General features: G+C 40.1%; 1 protein-coding gene and 1 long non-coding RNA gene across 11 annotated transcripts in view; one reads left to right on the forward strand and one right to left on the reverse strand.

Annotated features, from left to right (window-relative positions):
• Positions 1-444: 444 nt before the first annotated feature.
• On the reverse strand, positions 445-10,668 carry LOC144089897 (uncharacterized). Of its 3 annotated transcripts, none has more exons than XR_013305220.1 (3): positions 10,017-10,657; positions 7,831-7,923; positions 445-1,014 (listed from the first exon to the last, which is right to left on the reverse strand). It is a non-coding gene; the product is annotated as an uncharacterized LOC144089897 (long non-coding RNA). The 3 variants fall into 3 exon arrangements; XR_013305218.1 differs by having other exon boundaries at positions 7,874-7,923; positions 10,017-10,653; XR_013305219.1 differs by lacking the exon at positions 7,831-7,923 and having other exon boundaries at positions 10,017-10,668.
• Positions 610-19,021, forward strand: part of unc79 (unc-79 homolog, NALCN channel complex subunit) — a 38,446-nt gene continuing 20,034 nt past the window's right edge. For 2 of the 8 annotated variants that reach the window (XM_077621118.1, XM_077621119.1), the window contains exons 1-17: positions 610-745; positions 2,436-2,556; positions 8,509-8,822; positions 9,469-9,639; positions 10,694-10,789; positions 11,036-11,091; positions 11,361-11,490; positions 11,571-11,635; positions 12,865-12,953; positions 13,339-13,379; positions 13,763-13,791; positions 14,782-15,011; positions 16,024-16,195; positions 16,287-16,517; positions 17,130-17,320; positions 17,789-17,912; positions 18,415-18,555. In XM_077621118.1, the coding sequence (XP_077477244.1) occupies positions 724-745; positions 2,436-2,556; positions 8,509-8,822; positions 9,469-9,639; positions 10,694-10,789; positions 11,036-11,091; positions 11,361-11,490; positions 11,571-11,635; positions 12,865-12,953; positions 13,339-13,379; positions 13,763-13,791; positions 14,782-15,011; positions 16,024-16,195; positions 16,287-16,517; positions 17,130-17,320; positions 17,789-17,912; positions 18,415-18,555 (2,223 nt within the window). In that variant the 5' untranslated portion in view covers positions 610-723. Of the gene's footprint in view, positions 746-2,435; positions 2,557-8,508; positions 8,823-9,330; positions 9,640-9,903; positions 10,790-10,997; positions 11,092-11,192; positions 11,219-11,360; positions 11,491-11,570; positions 11,636-12,864; positions 12,954-13,338; positions 13,380-13,762; positions 13,792-14,781; positions 15,012-16,023; positions 16,196-16,286; positions 16,518-17,129; positions 17,321-17,788; positions 17,913-18,414; positions 18,556-19,021 lie in introns of those variants that run through there. The other 6 variants (XM_077621121.1, XM_077621122.1, XM_077621125.1 and 3 more) reach the window with 6 other exon arrangements.

Below are 19,021 nucleotides of genomic sequence, written 5' to 3' on the forward strand. Positions count from 1 at the left end.
TTGGGTTTTGGGTTTTGGGTCACACATAACACGACTAATAGTCCATCCTTTGTCATCATTACTAGTTGATTGTTGTCAATTTCTATGAATTTATCTGACAGTAGACTTTGGCCAAAATACCACTTGCCAAAATGAGGGTGTCCAAACTTTTTTTTCCTCCGAGGGCCGCAAAATAATCCAGGATTGCCACCGCAGTTGACAACCAACTGTTGCACATTTGCCTATTCGCACACAGACAACCCAAATAAAATAAAGCAATCAAAAATAATAATAAAAATAATCACTACTCAAAGTCATCTACGTCTCAACACAGTTCTTAAGGCAATATTGGTTGCATTTCCTGTCATTTTGTCAAAGCAGGAGGAGTCCATTTGGAAAGGTATGTTTTTTTCCCATCTGTTTTCCCCCCTTTAAAGCAAATAAATTAAAGAATACCACCGACAATAACGATTGCAGCATTAATTCTCGCTTTTTTAATTTGACTGAAAGCCCCGCGTGGGGGACGGCGGAACAGAAATAGTGCACAAATCCATCGCAAGCAGTGGTACGATCAAGCAGAGAGAGAAAGAGAGAGAGAGTAAGAGAGAGAGAGAGAGGAAGGAGAGAGAGAGTGTGTTCACTTTTCCACCAGTGAGGGACATACAGAACACTGAAGAGGGTGTAAAAAAAATCTCCAAAACAAATTGACAGCGTGGCTTTTATGTCTCCACAAGTGTCTCCGCAATGTCCACCAAGGCAGAGCAGTGTGAGTACATCTGGTCGTTTGTGTCGTGTTACATGTCTATTTTTCCCAATCTCTATATATATTTGTAATGTTGGATTGGAGAGAGAGGGGAGCTGTCCTTGGTGATGATGAGAGCTCGGTTGCCAAGGCAGCTTCAACACGTCCTCACACTGCAGTGGAAGGCTAAAAAGACTGGTTGTGGGTGTCCGTGTGTGTGTGTTAGTGTGTGTGTTGGTGTGTGTTGGTGTGTGTCCCCTTCTTCCTCGCTCCTCCTCCGCATTTCTCTGCACCTTAAAAGAAGCAGACACAGATTTCTTTAGATTTTTTTAATGGACAGCTACAAATGAAATTCAAACGCGGAGAATTTGGAGACCTTTCCGTCAAGGTCGATTCAGGGGATTTCTACCCTGAGAAATATGGAGGCACGGAGATTGCTCATTATTATGCCGGGATCCGTCTCGTGGCAGGCTTTCTCCCCCTTCTTGCTTGTGAACAGGTGGAAAAAAAAGCCTGTATTTTTCCATCTTGCTGAGTGTTGTTGTTCTCATCTGCACTTGATTCCATCATGCGGTTGTTGTCATTGACAAACTTTGTTTGTTTTCAACGTTTCAAAGTTGCGCCGAGGATGCTGTGATCTCTGCCAACGATGTGTGTTTATTTTTATTCATCCATTCATTTTTTAACATCACTTATCCTTGGAAATCACAGAATTCCAGATTGGTTATTTACACTCGTGAAGGAGTGTGAGGAAGAAAAATCTGTTTAATTCCACCCCTAATCTGAAGAATTCCTATTATTCCATTGGATACGACTGTCTGACTTTAAATCCACGCAGTAGAAAAACAATGAGAACAAAACGGAGTCAACCGAGACGATACCAAACCAATTCTGACTTAGCTCATGGCTACATTGCTTCCTTAAAGATAATTAAATAGCTGTAAGCGTTTGTCCTTGAGTAAATTTACTTTCCTTGAACCAACATCCTTTTGTACAGGCTGGCTTGTATAAAGCATGAGGCAAGCGCATCCCCTTGGGCCTCTTTTAACCTCATAGAAATAGCTTAAAAGGTCACTTGAAGAGGGCTTGAGGGCACTGGAATAACATTCGCTTTTTAATTTGGTAACTGGAACATCTGTGTTGCTCGGACATGAGCAAAATCACATTTTGAATGATTATTTTAAAAAATCCTTTAAAGGTAGAGGTGGGAATGATAAGATAGCATTTGTGATACAAGGCTCACGATGCAAAAATGATCAAAATAATTCTACAATATTCAACTAACTAATGAGCGTGACCATCTCGTAACAAGGTAAATATTCTCTTTTTAACATAATGCAGTGAATTGAAATGAATTTATTATTAGTAGATGTCCAATCTATGTCCCACTTTAAGCAGATTGGATGTTTGTAGCCATCAAAGGCAGCCAATTAGTTAATTTTAGGGAATTTCATGTTATTTCGTGTTAATTTTTGGTTGCTTTCTGTTGATTTTGAGGCTTTTCCAGGTCACTTCCAGTGTATTTTCTTTAAATAAGATGTAAATGCCCCCAAATCAACATTAAAATACACATTAAAATTGATTCTTGGCTTTTTTTTGGACGCAAAGTAGCACAATTTTGGTTTTCTGTGACAAGTCTACTTTTTGTGCATCTCATGTTTGCGTCTCTAATGGTTAATCCGCTTTGTCGCTGTGCTTTTTATCTTGTCTATAGTTGCTTCTAAGATACGATACTTGCAAGAGTATCACAACCGGGTGCAGCACAATATTTATCCCGTGCCCTCCGGAACTGACATTGCAAACACACTGAAATACTTTTCTCAAACCCTGCTCAGGTAAGTACTACACTGCTCTGGAACAAACAGGTAACACATTTTCAAAATGCCTGCTATCTAGACTTCTACATGGTCAGATAAGATTGTTTCTTTTGGGAGGATAGTGTTTTTCATCACACTTTTTTTTCGGACACCGATACATAAATGATATAGAATAATCAAGGAGCAAAGTAAAAAAATAAAAAATAAAAAAGAGACCATCACTGTAGAGCAGTGGTGTCAAACATAGGGCCTGCGAGCTGGAAGTGTCCCACTAAGGGGTCCAATTCGGGCCACGGGTTAGTTCTTTGCAGCTCGTTCACACTGTACAAACAAAATCTAATTCTTTTATTTATTCTACACGGGCACCGTCAAATCAGATATTTGTGAGTTGTGTGATCGACTGCTGCATTTAGATCAATTTTAATTAATTTTGGCGCCATCAATGGCATCCAATAAATTAACAAGGAACCTTAAAATCCCCGAACCCAACAAAAAGTCAGCTGGAAATGCCCCAAAATCAGCAGAAATAAACCAATGAATCAGAAGCAGCCTGGAAATTCCCGAAGAACCAAATAACAAGGAAATTATCAAAATTTAACCCATTCCCTGCCGTTGACAACGATACATGTCCAATCTTGAGATTGAGTTTGATTTATTGAATAAAGGGACAATACATATTCATCCCTGTCAACCTCGGCCAATTGCTCCCGTTATTAATGATTCCAATTCCCCTTATTAAGTGATAAAAAAAACGTACAAATGCAACGTAGCACATATGTACTCACATAAGGCGCACTTAAAAGCCTAAAATTTTCTCCAAAATGGACGAGGTGCCCAATCAGTATGCACTAAATTCCAAATTCTGTGGATGTCGCTGTATGACGCTGACAGCTTGACTGTCTGATTACATTGCTTGCTGACCCGCTATATTTGGGGAATATCATACTTAAAGCATGACAATATTAGTGGTTGACAATGACGTTTTTGACTGAGACGATCTGGATTAGAGCCAAAATGGGTAAAACGAGATTGCTTTTACAAAAAAAATCTTTAAAAAACTCCCGTAGAAAAGTTGTTTACGCCGTACACAATTTGAAATGATAAAAAAATATATAAAATACGGGAAAACATATAAATTGACAGGTAAGCATAATCATGAACAATCGCTGTGAATGATCAGGGTTAACATTTGCCCCCTCCCAGTTAAAATGGATTGCACGTCTAACGCTATCAATGGCGGCCAGTAGGTTAACTTTTTTGGGCCAAAAATAAACACGAGATCTAGTTGGCCCCCGAAACAAGATAAGTCTGACGCCCCTCTTAGCGGTTAAAATACAAGAGCGCTTTAAATGTGAAAACAGCTGAGGTGGAGCTCCAGGATGTTTATTGATTCAAGATGGCTGCTTCCCTCATGTGGCCCTCCCCGAGGGGCCCGAGGAAGGCTATTCCAAAGTTGTGGGGTCAGCACGCTCCCACGGGTGAGACGGAAAGAGGAGGTAGATCTTCCTCCTCCAACGGGCAGCCATTTTAGATTTAATCTGGTTGGCTCGTTTAATCTCGCATAGAAACTGGTGGAGTCTTGAAATATGGGCTCATTTATCAAATGGAGGGATTACTGAACTCTTCAAAAGAGGATCATATAAACACCTCTGTTTGGTAGATTATTTCCCTTTGGTAATGCGGAATGGTTTTAAAGCCTGTTTTCATGGCATGCTACCTAAAATGTGTCAAATGTTATGTTTTTTTCGGCTATTTTGATTCAGTTTGGAGTTGCAAAACATTTTGCAAAGTTGTTTTAGGGCAGTTTGTTAGACATTTTTGTCACATTGTCATTAGAGTTTAAAAAGGAGGGCCAAATATGGCTGCCAAAATTAATGGATTAGTCTATTGATAGCTTTTTTGATAGAGGATAGATCATTTAAATACATAAAATTGTCCAAATCTTCTTTTTGATTCTCTGAATAACAAATATTCTGTTTTTTTATTTTCTTATTTTTTTTACATTTTTTAATTTTTTCTTAACACACATGCTTGCATTCTTTAAACACATTTTACATACGCATTCTGCTCACAGAATTACTAAAGGGAAATAATCTCTAAATTTATTTAGGATTCTCCATTTATCTGCTGAAGTCATAAAAAAATTAAAAAAATAACAATAAAAGACCCACAGTCCTTTTCCTGATAAGCTCCGCCCTTCCCACCAAAAAAGGTTGCACAGCCACATATCCCATTTTTCATATTCCATTTTTTTAGTATTATCTGACCATTATATCAGGAAAAAAAGTATGATTAAGCATTCAATGACAGCAACATGTATATATATTTTTAATGGACAATTTAGGGTTTGACAGTCAATGTTCCGTGTCTGTATCAGTGCATTTCTACATGTGTTTTATGTGTATATGTTTGTACTTTTCCGTGTGTGTGTGTGTGAGTGTGTAGACACACGTAGTACGTCTGTGTCTGTGTGTACTGGTCCAGTGTATGCGTGCGAGTGTCTGTGTGTTGTTCATGATTCAATTCAATTCAGTTCAATCAGTGGAAAAGTCAGAGGTATACAATGTGTGTATTGACCTGATTCTGTGATCAACCTGTGCAGTGGATAGAGAAAGTGAACACACCCTTGTTCAAATAAGATGCTTTTCTCATGTCAAAAATGAAGCCCACCATAAATATTTCTCTTCCTTGAAAAGAACAAAAAGGATCAAAATAAGTGAGCTCACATTTTGGAGCCCAGTTGTGAATCCAATTTAATATATTCATAAATAGAGGTGGCAGTAAATGTTTGCTAGCATAACATTATGGGTACTTTTGCAAGAAATTATTGAAAAATGACCCGGAAAAAAATGCTTAAATTAATATTAATAAAAGTCAATGTCAAGATGTTGTAATGGAAGAGCTGAACTGTATTGAAATTCACTTTTTTTAAACGTGCATCTTTGTTGGCATATGGTCATGTTTTATATTTGTAATATTATAGTTAATGTCGTTAAGAAAGTTTCAATGAAATTTTTGACATCAGAAAAAAATTGTTTTTTTTCTTGAGGGGTGTGTTCTCTTAATTCAGGGGTGTCTAAACAATGGTGCACAGTTTTAATTGGCTCACGGCAAATGATCAAAATGTCATCAATTTAATATAAAGACTATGTACATTCTGTTGCATTTCTCATCTTAAATATTTGCTATAAATTGTCACCTAAAAAGTGACTCCATTGTTTCCAATCAATGTAGGAAACTAAGAATATCAGTATTTCGCTTACCATAAATACATTTACATTCATAAAAAAATCAAATTTGATAAAAATCTATCTTGGTTTGGATTTTCTTGTCTTTTTTTGCAGCCACTGGACATTTTGTCCCTTTGTTTTTCAGTTTGTTTCATTAGTTTAAATATAAATATTACCACTGTCCAGCAATTAGAAATAAAACAAATATATATATATTTTCTGGTAGCCCTTAACTCATTCACTACCATTAACAGTTATAGATATTAAAACAATTTTAATGGCAAAAGCTGGCATCAAGTGAGGGTAATCATTCCATCAAATTGGCACCAATAAATGGCAACCAGTGAGTTAATCCTTAAAAACGCTTCAAAAAACCTGTCCTTTTTTACCTAATTCCTATTGCAAAGGGGACATGGGAGAAAAAAATGGAGACACTCCTGACTTAATTCATCCACTGCACATGACTTAGCAGTACAACTTTGAGGGGATTCATTGAAAAAGTCATCTTCTGCATTTGAAACATAAACATTTAATGTCTAAACATTGAAATTGACCCCCCATTCTGCCTTTTTGACAAAAAGATGAATCACCATGTTGAGATCATTTCAATTTCTAGCCTAAAACGGTTGTAGAATGTGCAGTAAAAGAGCAATGCTCTCTGGCCCCCCCTTCCCTCTCCCCCTGCTCTAATTGCTCCACACTCAACCCAACAAGTTTTTCTTTTGTCCCTCCCCTCTCCTTTTAAGATGCAATATGTCCAACACCTTCCCCAGGGGACAGCAAACACAATCGTCCATCCTGCATTAGCTCACAAACATAATTGTTACCTATCATCCCCTTGATACGACTAGGGTTGCCAACCGTTTCATATTCAGAAAGAAAAGTAAAGCTTACACGCTTTATTTCCATATTATCGTAGAATTGGAAAATAATGACTGATTTGTAGGACAATGAATGCAAAATATGCACTCAAAAGTATTGCTTTGTGGCCAATGCGCATACAAATGTGAGAATGGTCATTTAAATTCTTCCTTAGGTCACGAGTCGAGGTACTGTCGCAAAAGATGACGGACGACAAAATGTTGACCAAAAATGCACCATAGAATTTTTTGGTTTACCTCAGAGTTTATGATTGCACTTCTGTCATATCTTCCTGGCTACCAGTAGTTCCAATTTGTCCTCTGTAGAGGACATTTTTTTAACCTAAATATCTCCCACCCAGTGCATCCAATTGCATTAACTCCTTTTGTGCTCTATAGAGGACATTCAGAGCTTTCCAAAGATACCAAATGTCTTTTGCAGTATTCCAATGACTTCACATAGATTGGGGAATTTCAAAATAAATGTGATTGGACGACATTTTTTTTCCTGGTAGTCAGGAGGCTATTGCAGAAAATGTTCGACTTTGTAAACTACATTAAATTTTGATTTGATAACAGATTACATCTTCATGTACATGCTGTCATCCACGGCATGTTTACGCACATTAAAGTGCACTTATGCTCTTTGGACTGAACACGTCCCTTAATAAATACATATTTTCACATATTTGTTGGCCTACTGTAGTAATATAATTAATAGGATGGCATAATAATGCCTATTCATATATACTAAATATGATTAATATTCATTGTGCAAGCAAGATACATACAAACTATTCTAGTATATTTTTTTTTTAGTAAAATACATAACATAAATATTGTTTATATCACTAAAACAGGCATTAATGCAGGTTTAAGTCAAATAATAATAAAAAATACTTCACACATACACAAAAAAAGTAAAGAACTAACTTTTCACCTCTAGTGATGAGGTCTCCCTTATTTTATTTCAGCGAGTTGGCAACCCTAGATACGACCTATTCCTTTGTCATTCTAGTTTCTCCTCTACCGTAGACTAGTGGCATTTATTTAAAAAAAAGAACCCAAATCCATATGCCTGTTGGATCTCATTATTTTTCCTTAATGATACTGGCGCAGTATCATATCGTATGCATACGGACATTATTTCTCTGGTGCAATAAACATGTGCTGTGAAATAGGAGCACTTGATCCAAACTCACACGCATGTTTATTACTGGCTGAAGCATGTTTCAAAAGTGTCACCTCTGTATTTTCCCCAAGCCAATTTGGTGTCACTCCCATCCTCGACAGCCCTACAAAAGACAAGGAAATTTTCAGTTGTTATTTTCTTTCTTTCTTTCTTTTTGTTTGTTTATTTTGGTTCCTCCCCACAAATTCCACTCCCGCACATTGGCCTCTTTGCATGGTCGCCGTGGCCGATTGGATAAAAAAGGCAGCCAGCGATGGGGGCCCCCCCCCCGGACATTTGCTCCGCCCCCTTTTTCCTTTGCATTTGGAGAAGTATGGGGTTGCCACTGAAAACATGCCATTTTTTATAGTTTTGCTCCTTGTCACCAGATACGCATGAGATGCAGTGATCATGGCAGTATGTGCTCATATGTTCTTTTTTTCTTTTTCTGACCAATCGAGACCAATTGAATCAAAGTTAGCCAGCGGGGCAATACCGTCAAATAGTGAGACACTGCATCCTATGTGGGGTTTATCTGGGTTTGTTTTTTTCTATTTACGCTGTCTCTGTAGTGCCATTTCAATGTAATGTGCTGTTTTTTTGTGTCTTTGTTGTCTCTTTTTTTTCCCTTGTTCCCCCTCCCTAACTCCCTCCCCTCCCTCCCCCTTTCCCTCCCCCCTTCCCTCCCCCCTTCCCCACCCCGGAGCAGCATTCTGTCCCGCACAGGCAGGAAGGAGAACCAGGAAGCTTCCAAAATGGCCGTGCCCATGACCATGTGTCTTTTTCCTGTGCCATTCCCACTCACCCCATCTCTAAGACCACAAGTCAGTTCCATCAACCCTACAGTTACTCGCTCCCTCCTTTACAGCGTTCTGCGCGATGCCCCGTCAGACCGCGGGGGGCAGGGGCAGCAGAGTCGAGACGCTCAGCTCTCAGAGTACCCCTCTCTGGACTATCAGGGCCTCTATGTGACCCTCGTGACCCTGCTTGACCTGGTGCCCCTGCTGCAGCACGGTCAGCATGGTGAGTGAAGGCCCCAGTGCGCCACTGTTTGTCATCATCACACACACTACCCCCCAACCCCCCCAACACCCCCACCCCGAGCCGTCCGGCCTGCATGAAGCCACTTCCGCTTTTTGTAAACGGGGATGGAGACGAGTTCCCGACGAGGATCTTGAGGGATGCATGGGGTGACCGGAATCCCGTCCACCTAACCGTTCATAAGCCATCGGATACGTCGGCCGTTCGGGCCTTCTTTTCTACGCGTCATTTTTTGAACGCATGTTTGTTATGTGCAGCGGGAGGAAACGATTATGCTAGTGTCAGAGTACAGAGAAAAAAAATGGTCATTGTCAGGGAATGATTGCTACTTTTTGGTTTTTCCTCGCAGTTGGTGCTCTTTGAGTATTTTGACCTCCGCTAAAGAAACCCAGAAAGCATGAAATTCCATCATCTTGACTAGAATGCGCCAATTTTTCTGAGCGCAAACTTTTCAAGAAAGCCCACATTCCAGTTTTTTTTTTTATCTCTTCATTGCTCTACTGGTAGATGAAGGGTTTTTTTTTACCAATGTGGCTGCACACAGTATGTCAGTACTGTACGTGCAGCTCATTCAATGAGTGTCTGTGTATCTCTCTTTGTCTTTTTTGCCTCTCCTCTTTCTCATCAGATCTGGGCCAGTCCATATTTTACACAACAACTTGCCTTCTGCCCTTTCTCAGTGATGATATTCTCAGCACTTTGCCCTATACTATGATCTCCACTTTAGCCACATTCCCCCCTTTCCTCCACAAAGACATCATTGAGTACCTCAGCACCTCTTTCCTCCCTATGGCCATATGTAAGTATGCCCTCATTAAATACCCTATTTTCCGGACTATAAGTCGCACATTTTTATTGTAGTTTGCGCCCCAATACTCAAGTGCGACTTGTCATTTCTCATCTTTTTTAGGCTAAACTTATCTGATAACCTGCTATGTTAACAGATGCCTATTTAGCATATTGTTTTCCATTTCAATATTGTTACTTTAACGTATGTATATATAAAGAAAAAAAATGCTCTCCCCAAAATGCGACTTATAAATATGTTTTTTCTTCTCATTGTGTATATTTTGGCTGCTGCGACTTATAGTCCGAAAAATACAGTAAATATATTCAGATATTAAATCAATATGTGGAGTTTTTTTTACTCCACCTGAAGGAAAAATTGGTACATACCTCTTAAATGAATGGTGAGTTGCTATTTGATCCATATTTTCTGAAAAATCCAAAATTGCACCGTTGAACTTCATAATTTAGGTCACCCAAGACATCAACAATTCTCGTGAGAATCCAGTTCACTGACCTTTTCAAGCAGTGACTCAAGAAATATTGACTTTAGTACCAACATCATGGCCAAGATAAAAATGCAGGATCATAATATGCACTTTTTTTACTGCAAGATCTACTTTTCAATGAGCCAACCTACTTTGTTGTTAGGATTAGAATTCAATGGTGGACAAAGTGGTCCTGGGGGCTGCAGCTTTTTGTTCCATAGACAAAGAGGTGGACCAATAGGTGTTGGGCTGAAACGCCAAGCACCTGACTGCAATCCACTGATTGCATTTCCAACATACCACATTTTTGGAAAGGTACAACCGGGGTGTCCCAACTATTTTGCTCCAAGATCTACTTTTCAAGGAGGTAACCTTCCACCATCTATCTTTAACACAGGCCGTTGACAAAGCTCAGCAATGATGTCATCATATACCTTACATTAGACACTATCAACATGTATGGAACTCATTAAGGCATTGATTCCAATAATATTTGAACAAAAGGATAAACTGTTATTGCAAAGAGGGAGACAGAAATGCAGAGTTGTTCCCAACCAATCATCTGTCTCTCAAATGCAGTGGGATCCACCCGGCGGGAGGGGGGAGTCCCCGCCTATGTTAATCTGTCCACTTCCTCAATGCTCATGATTGCAATGCAGTACACTACAAATCCAGGTAATCTACCTTGTCTTCTTCCTGTCAATTCAACTATGGACAAAGGTATTGGGATGCCTAGCTGACAAATATCAATATAATTAGTTTATCCCAAAGAATGTGACATGTCGTGATGAATTAAAATTCAAATTGAACCGCTCCCAATCAAATGGGATTCATAAGATCCTTAAACATATAAATCGTATTCCAATACTTTTATCTCTTCTAGTACAGCGTGACATCATTGGCACTTTTGCTTCCTCCCAGTTTATCACTGTCAATTGCTGGAATGTCTCATGAAGCACAAACAAGAAGTGTGGAAGGTATTTGCAAAATTTGAACTAGTCTTTATGGAAATGTAATGCTTGCTCTACCATGTCAGAGTATTTACATGTGTTTGTTTACTTCTGGAATGATGAAACAGCTACCATGCATGAGTGCAAAAATAAGGTATATTTCGTTAACATCGTCATGCAAATGTTACCACCAGGAATACATTCACTTGAGTTTAATTTTTTTTTTACATAACACTTTGTGTGCATTGTATCTGGTGATATATACTGTATACATTTGACATTTTGATTGCACGTAGGACCTTCTTTACGTCATATCTTATGGCCCATCTCAAGTCAAGCCTCCGGCAGTCCAGATGTTGTTTCACTATTGGCCTAACCTGAAGCCACCTGGAGCCATCAGTGAATATCGAGGATTGCAGTACACCGGTCCAATCTTTTCTCCATTTCCTATATTGGCTCTGTAATGTCCTTGAACTAACCAAGGTTCTCTCATTTATTCCTAACAGCTTGGAATCCTATTCACTGTCAGCATATTGAGTGCCACAATGCCATCAATAAACCTGCCGTCAAGGTGACTCAAGTCAATATGTGCCTTCAAGTCCATCTCTCACCTCACTTTACTGAATTTGATAGATTGGTCATGACTGAGCCGCGACATGTAATCCTTTCCTTTGTATAATAAACCCCCAAAAAGTGCAAAACTGAGTTTTAATCCCGTTACGCTGTTGGCCAGGAAGACAGAATCACTTAGCGGAAATGACGTAAGCAAAGCTAGGCTTTTTTTTATCCGTTTAGTTTCACTCCTGTGGTGGCCAGCATTTTACTTGCAAAGAAATTCAATTACTTAAACTGGAAAATGGATAATACGTCTTGGCCATACGATTTCAATTTCTTATTCCGACTTGTCGCATGATAAAAACAACGGGTATCAACTACTGTTTTCTTTTGAGTCACATGCCACCTGCCACTATTCTTACCTTCCACAACGTCATCATCGGTTTCTACAATGCAGAGACAGAGCGTTATAAAAAAAAAATTGCACAATTTTAATACTTATGGATCCGTGCGAGTCCTGATCATTTGTCTTTGCACCCTTTTGGACGAGATTCTATCATTTCCTAGTGTATCAAACCTCTTGATAGCGGGACTTTAAGTGTATTTCCACGTTTTTATGTTTTGAGGTGTTAGGGAACTTAGCTTAGATGTGCTGCGTTTCAATATTCGCAGATTGTCTGAGCGCACACATCAGCGCGTTTGCCTTTGTGAGCTCCATGGTAAATAAATCAGTTGACATGCAGGCAGCTGTAATGATATCAGCATGGCCATGCACGCACTCACGCACGCACGCACGCACGCGCACAGCAGCCTCCGCTGGTTGTTGCTCTCTTTTATTTGCTCAGTGGGCCTCTATGCAGCCATGCTCAAAATGGACAAATAGAGTCTGAGCAGGAGCAGGGACAGGAGACGGATTTCAATTACTCGGAGCCGTCGGGGGGAGGCGGGGGAGCCGGGCTTAATTGGAAGTAGTGACCCTGCTTTGCCCTCGGGGATGGAGGTGCGGGGAGCAGTAATTCATGCTGCACTATATGCCAAGCACAGGTTGGGAAGGAGCATGGGGCACCATATGCGGGAAGCCATTCACATCCAGGCATGGAGGGGCTACTTGTCTTGTGGTAGTGTTACTTTAGTGGGGGTGAAATAGAGGTCTCGTAGTGCGGGGGACATGATGAAAATATGATGTAGCAAGTAGAAGTGATTGGTAATGTGTGATTGATATTGAGGATTTTTTTTCTTCTCCAGATGTGCATAGATCCCACTCTTTCGGTTGCCCTGGGAGACAAACCGCCTCCTCTTTACATATGCGAGGAGTGCAGCCAGAGAATAGCCGGGTATGTATGGACTCAAAAAATGAGCCTAGCACACATGTTTTGGGGTTGTGGGAGTACCCGGAGAAAACCCACGCAAGCACGGGGAGAACATACAGGAAATACATGTTGTGGTGATTAGTAAATATTGAATATTGGATATTAATATTGAAAATAGCTATGCCATCCAATCCATTTTGACTGGGAGAAGCGGTCTCTCATAGTCAAAATGAATGGGATGCCTTTTGTCTATTTTTTGTATGGATGAAGGTATTTAATTTCAATCCCGATGAATGGTAATATCAAGTAAATTCTATTTTATTTCATTCAACTCCTTATCCAAAGCAAAGTTCCATATACATTTTATATATAAATGCAACCGAATTGACAGATTTCCCACTATTTTCAGAGATCACGCTGAATGGCTGGTTGACGTTCTTCTGCCCCAAGGTGAGCAAGTCTTTTTTTACAATTAAATATAGTTTAATATGCTGTCTGTCATCCATTTAAAGATCCTGAATGAATATGTAGACATTGTCATACCTTATGGTTTCAAAAATCAAGAATCAGGACAATTTTATTTATTTGCAATTCAGATTTTTATTAAGTCCAATGGATGCCATTCTAAATTTATGAATATCGATAACCAAAAAAATTGATAATATGCCATATAAGTTTTATGTGCTCTTAGAATTGCATAACAGAAAGTAAATCTGATGAATGACTGTATATGACGTACATCCTGGAGCTTCCACAAAAAAATGTTTTTAATTGTATTTACTAGTTTTATTTTGGGCTTTTAAATTTGCTAATTTTCTCAAAATGACTTGCAGCGGAAATATCTGCCATTTGCCAAAAGAAGGTAAGAAGTTTTACAATCAATATTGTAACATGATTGGATCAATATATTGTTTTGTTCAGCACAATAAAATCCAAGTTGAGCAAGATAATGACAAATTCGATATGCATATTTGTTAAAAAAAACACATAAAAAAAAAATTATCTTCCATCAACTAAATTGTCGTACACATTAACACTGATTTGTATTTTTTTCTTGCTTTGCTTAAATCAGAACTGATTAGATTAAACATGTTCATAATTCCGTACCAAATCGATCAAAGGATTTAATGCATTCAATTTGCTTCAAAATTAAGAACACATTTTGCATTAAATCATCGCAGAATATCGTCCAATTGTCCAAAGAATGGATAATGTACTACATAATCATCAACTATTATATATACATATATACATGCATGAACCAAAATGGAGTCCAATCATTTTTGCTCATAAGACACAGGGACAATGATTGCTTCCTGGTGTCTTCAACAAAAAGATCTTTAATATTGATTATAAGAATGATGCCCAGTTCGACCCAAACATTTAAATCCGCATCCCACAATGCTGCATCCTTTCCTCCATCCGTCTCCCAAAACGCATTGGACTCCCACCTGGATTTACACGGGGGTTTCCATTATTAATTGAGTCTTCTTTCCTTCCAGACAGTGCGCCACACACCAACAGCTTCCCCAAATCTCGAGCACGTGGAAAATGGCGTGCGGCCATAACTAAATGTCACCGTCTGAGGACAAATATGTTAATTTGATAGGCAGCGCCGCATCCTTCTAATGTCGGAAGATTAGCGGCTGATCAGATTAAGACGGTTCCGTCGTGCCATGCTTTTTATTTTTAGAAGCCTTAAAGACTGTTAGTGGCCAAAAAAAGATGTTCCACTTTTCCAACAGATGAGCAACAAAAGCATTTATGTTTTTAAGGCTTGCAATTCGATACCAACGAGCGGGAATTGACGTGTGCTTTGTTTGTTTGTTTTTTTTCTGTTCCGAATCCTAAGAACTGCAGCTCTCACGTCAGGAGGGCCGTGGTCACCTGCTTCTCGGCCGGTTGCTGCGGGCGCCATGGTAACCGGCCTGTCCGCTACTGCAAGCGTTGCCATGTCAACCACCACAGCAGCGAGGTGGGGGCTGCGGCGGAGACCCATCTGTACCAGACCTCGCCTCCTCCGATCAACACCCGCGAGTGCGGGGCTGAGGAGCTCGTTTGCACCGTGGAGGCTGTCATAAGGTGAATTCCCATCCCTGCCATCTTGTTAATTGAATTCCCCATCATGATATCAGCTTGTTAAAGCAGCATTGGGACAGATGTGCACTTGATGGACAGATTTGTCCTTAGCCGAACATTTAGAACTAAACAACATATACACAATATTTTTCATCTTATTACTGTCAAACCCATTTTTGGGGGGTCACACGGTAGTTCTGGTTTTGCATGACGAAGGCCTGATATTTTGACATAGCCAGTAAAAACTGGTTGATTATGTTAGCTCTTTCATGCACAAATTATGATTTATTTCTTTATTTTTGTAGCCTTATATGCTTTTTCATCCATGGCTGCTGCCCTTGACAGTAATAGATGTCCAACCCATTTAAATTGGGAAGGGCAAATTAATGTAAAGAAAAAAATATGTACTATATACATATATATATAAATATAATTCATGGGCGGCCCGGTGGAGCGAGTGGTTAACGCGTCGGCCTCAGTTCCGGGGTCCTGGGTTCAAAACCAGGTCATGTCCATCTGTGTGGAGTTTGCATGTTCTCTTCGGGCCTGTGTGAGTTTTCTTCTGGGTTCAGGGTGTCCCCAGAGTCAGCTGGGATAGGCTCCAGCACCCCCCGCGACCCTAATGAAGATAAAGCGGTTCAGAAAATGAGATGAGATTAATATAATTCATGTTTATATATACGGCTCTATAAACGATTAAAAGTCTTGAGTATCAATGATTTAAAAATCCTTAAGATAGCCAAATGCACTATAAAAATTAAGTATGAACTTAGTTTTTTTTTCTTCTCTATCCACCGACAGCCTCTTATGTTGTCATTTTAGGCTATTGTTATCTGAAAAACTGTTATGTTAACGGATGCCTATTTAGCCCGCTATTCTTCATTTATACCATCATGACTCTTGATTGTATGTTTGTTCTTGGTTTCTGATCAAATACAAAAAAAATGCCCTCTCAAAAATGCAACGTATAGTCCAATGTGGAAATCCGAAGTTAGCGTGTTTCTCATCTTGCCAGCCTACTCAAGGAGGCTGAAATTCACGCAGAACAACGGGAGTTTGAGCTCAACAGGCGTCGGCAGATGGGCCTTTCTTCCTCCCATCATTCCCTGGACAACATGGATTTTGACAACAAGGAGGACGACCAGCACGACCAGCGCCTCCTCAGCCAGTTTGGCATCTGGTTCCTGGTGTGTATGTACTCTGTCAATAACATGGTGCTTTAGATAAGGCCGTCTCGCGGCTACCTTATCGCGGACGTGATTGCTTCTCTCTACGCAGGTGAGCCTTTGCACCCCAAACGAGAACACGCCCACTGAGAGCCTGGCCCGATTGGTCAGCATGGTTTTCCAGTGGTTTCACTCCACCGCCTACATGATGGACGACGAGGTCGGGAGCTTGGTGGAGAAGCTCAAACCGCAATTTGTCACCAAGTGGTTAAAGACGGTGTGTGACGTGCGATTCGACGTCATGGTCATGTGTCTGCTGCCCAAACCTGTCGAATTTGCCAGGGTAAGGTCACAAAAAACGGGCACATTTGTTGAACTTATGAACACATTTCTAATGATTAAAAAGGCCCGCTGGAAAAGTGGATAGCACGTTGACGTCCCATTTCTGAAAGTGAGGGCTGAAGTCCGGGTGGATTTTTTTTTTTGTGGGTGTGTCTGGGTTTTTTCTAGGTTTCCTGGTTTCCTTCCACATCCCAAAAACATGCACGCGAAGCTAATTGATCACTCCAAATTGTCTCAAGGTATAAATGTAATTGTATTTCAATGGTTTTGAGCCCTGTTAGGGGTAGGTTCCAGCACCCTCGCAAGCTTTTGGAGGATAAACGGCTCGCAAATTGAATGAATAATGATTAAAAACAAGTTAATTGAGGAATAACTTTGATATACAAGTTTAGCCAGGTCACTATTGACTTCTGATGTGCAATAAAGAGTTAAATCTTACTTCCCTTGACCTCATGACGATTTCTGGGGAGTCCCGTATTCATGGAAAAAAACAAATAAATAACAAAGTAGCAATACTGTTATCCATATCCAGCATCCTGCAGCTGTACTTGGATAATCGTCGTGGTGCAATCTGGACTAGTTTCCCACCAATCCCTTTTTTTTCTCTTTTCAGGTGGGAGGTTATTGGGACAAGTCGTGTAGCACGGTGACTCAACTAAAGGAGGGCTTGAACCGCATCCTGTGCTTGATCCCTTACAATGTCATCAGCCAGCCACTGTGGGAATGCTTCATGCCCGAGTGGTTGGAGTCCATCCGCACAGAGGTTCCTGACCAGCAACTCAAAGAGTTCCGGGAAGTCCTCAGGTAAATGTAAAGCCAAGTTTGGAGGAGCTTTTAGTAAGCACACGCCTGTTTTAGAGCAGCCAACTTTAGCAAGTCGCCCTGTCCCACTTTGCCTAACAGATTAATTGGGACATCACTTCAATTTTTTCTCTCTCTTTCAAACTCTGGATACTTTCCCTTTAAAACATAAAATCTGGTCATTTACCAAACAAGGATTCATCTCCAATATATATATATTTTTCAAACCCATCTGTATACGAATTGGCTGGCCGGTGGACAAATGGTTAGCGTGTCAGCCTCGCAGTTCTACGATCGAGGGTTTGATCCCACTTCCTGTGTAGAGTTTGCATGTACTACCCAGGCTTGCGTGGGTTTTCTCTAGGTACAAACGCCCATTCATATTTCTTTTATTTGATAAGAATCTATTTTCTATTACAAGTTGAAATGATTGCAAACGCCGCCTGATTAAAATCCTTGTTGTTCACGCAGCAAGATGTTTGACATTGAGCTGTGCCCGCTTCCCTTCTCCATGGAAGAAATGTTTGGTTTCATCAGCTGCCGATTTTCCGGCTACCCGGCGTCCGTGCAAGAGCAGGCTCTGCTGTGGTTGCACGTAAGCTGCCGATCTCCCGCCGTCCCGCCGCTGCGTTCGCGGCGCGTGTGAATTGAACAGGTTGTCATGGAGTGTCAGGTCTGGGCAGGGGCCTGCTCAATATGGATCTGGGTCACCGTTAGAGTGGAGCCAGATTTTGGCTTCCCTCCCGGATGCACTCAGAGCTCGCCGCCATGGCTCATTTTCAAGTTTTTGAACAATGCTCTGATTGCACTCATTTAGAACAGGGGTGTCCAAACCAGGGCTAGATGCCCAGTTTTTAGCTAATGATTAAAACAGCATTGAATATGGCCTGCACAGGAAGCTTGAGTTCAGCCTACATTCTGTGGAATTTATCAGCTTTAATACTAGATGGGATCATCACTTAAACAGTGCCTCGCCATTATTTTTCAATCAATGTAATCAAAATTTTCCCACATCTTGACAAAGCAAAAAAAAAAAATCTTGTTTATTGCATGAGAATGACATTTTGAAATAGTCTTTATGGTGTGTTTGGTCTCAGGTGCTATCCGAGCTGGATATTGTGGTGCCTCTCCAGCTACTGATCGGCATGTTCTCGGATGGCGTCAATTCTTTGAAGGAGCTGGCCAATCAGAGGAAGGCGCGTGCTTCCGATCTGACCAGCAATACTGGCGCTCGCAGGGTGAGGAAAAAACGTGTTTTTTGGACTATAAGTCGCACCTGAATCTAAGTCCGTAGTAGCCAAAAATGCACATTGAAAGGAGGTAAAAAATTATTTATATATATGTATATGTATATATATATATATATGTGTATATATATGTGTATATATATATATGTGTAAATATGTATATATATATATATATATATATATATGTGTATATGTATATATATGTATATATATATGTATATCTATGTATGTATATGCATGTGTGTATATATATAACTCACAGTGGAGCATAAGATGCATTTCATAAAATAAGACATATATACATACATAAGCAAATGACTCCGGGTTAATATAATCATATTATCATTTATATGGACTTCAAAACAAGCAGTTTCGATGGTATCATGTCACTGCAAGGTCATTTGAGCGACTGTTGCCATGGTAACTGCCAAAGTCTAAATATAGATTCCCCAAAGCG

Source organism: Stigmatopora argus, chromosome 15 (genome assembly GCF_051989625.1).
Source record: "Stigmatopora argus isolate UIUO_Sarg chromosome 15, RoL_Sarg_1.0, whole genome shotgun sequence".
NCBI classification, from domain to species: Eukaryota; Metazoa; Chordata; class Actinopteri; order Syngnathiformes; family Syngnathidae; genus Stigmatopora; species Stigmatopora argus.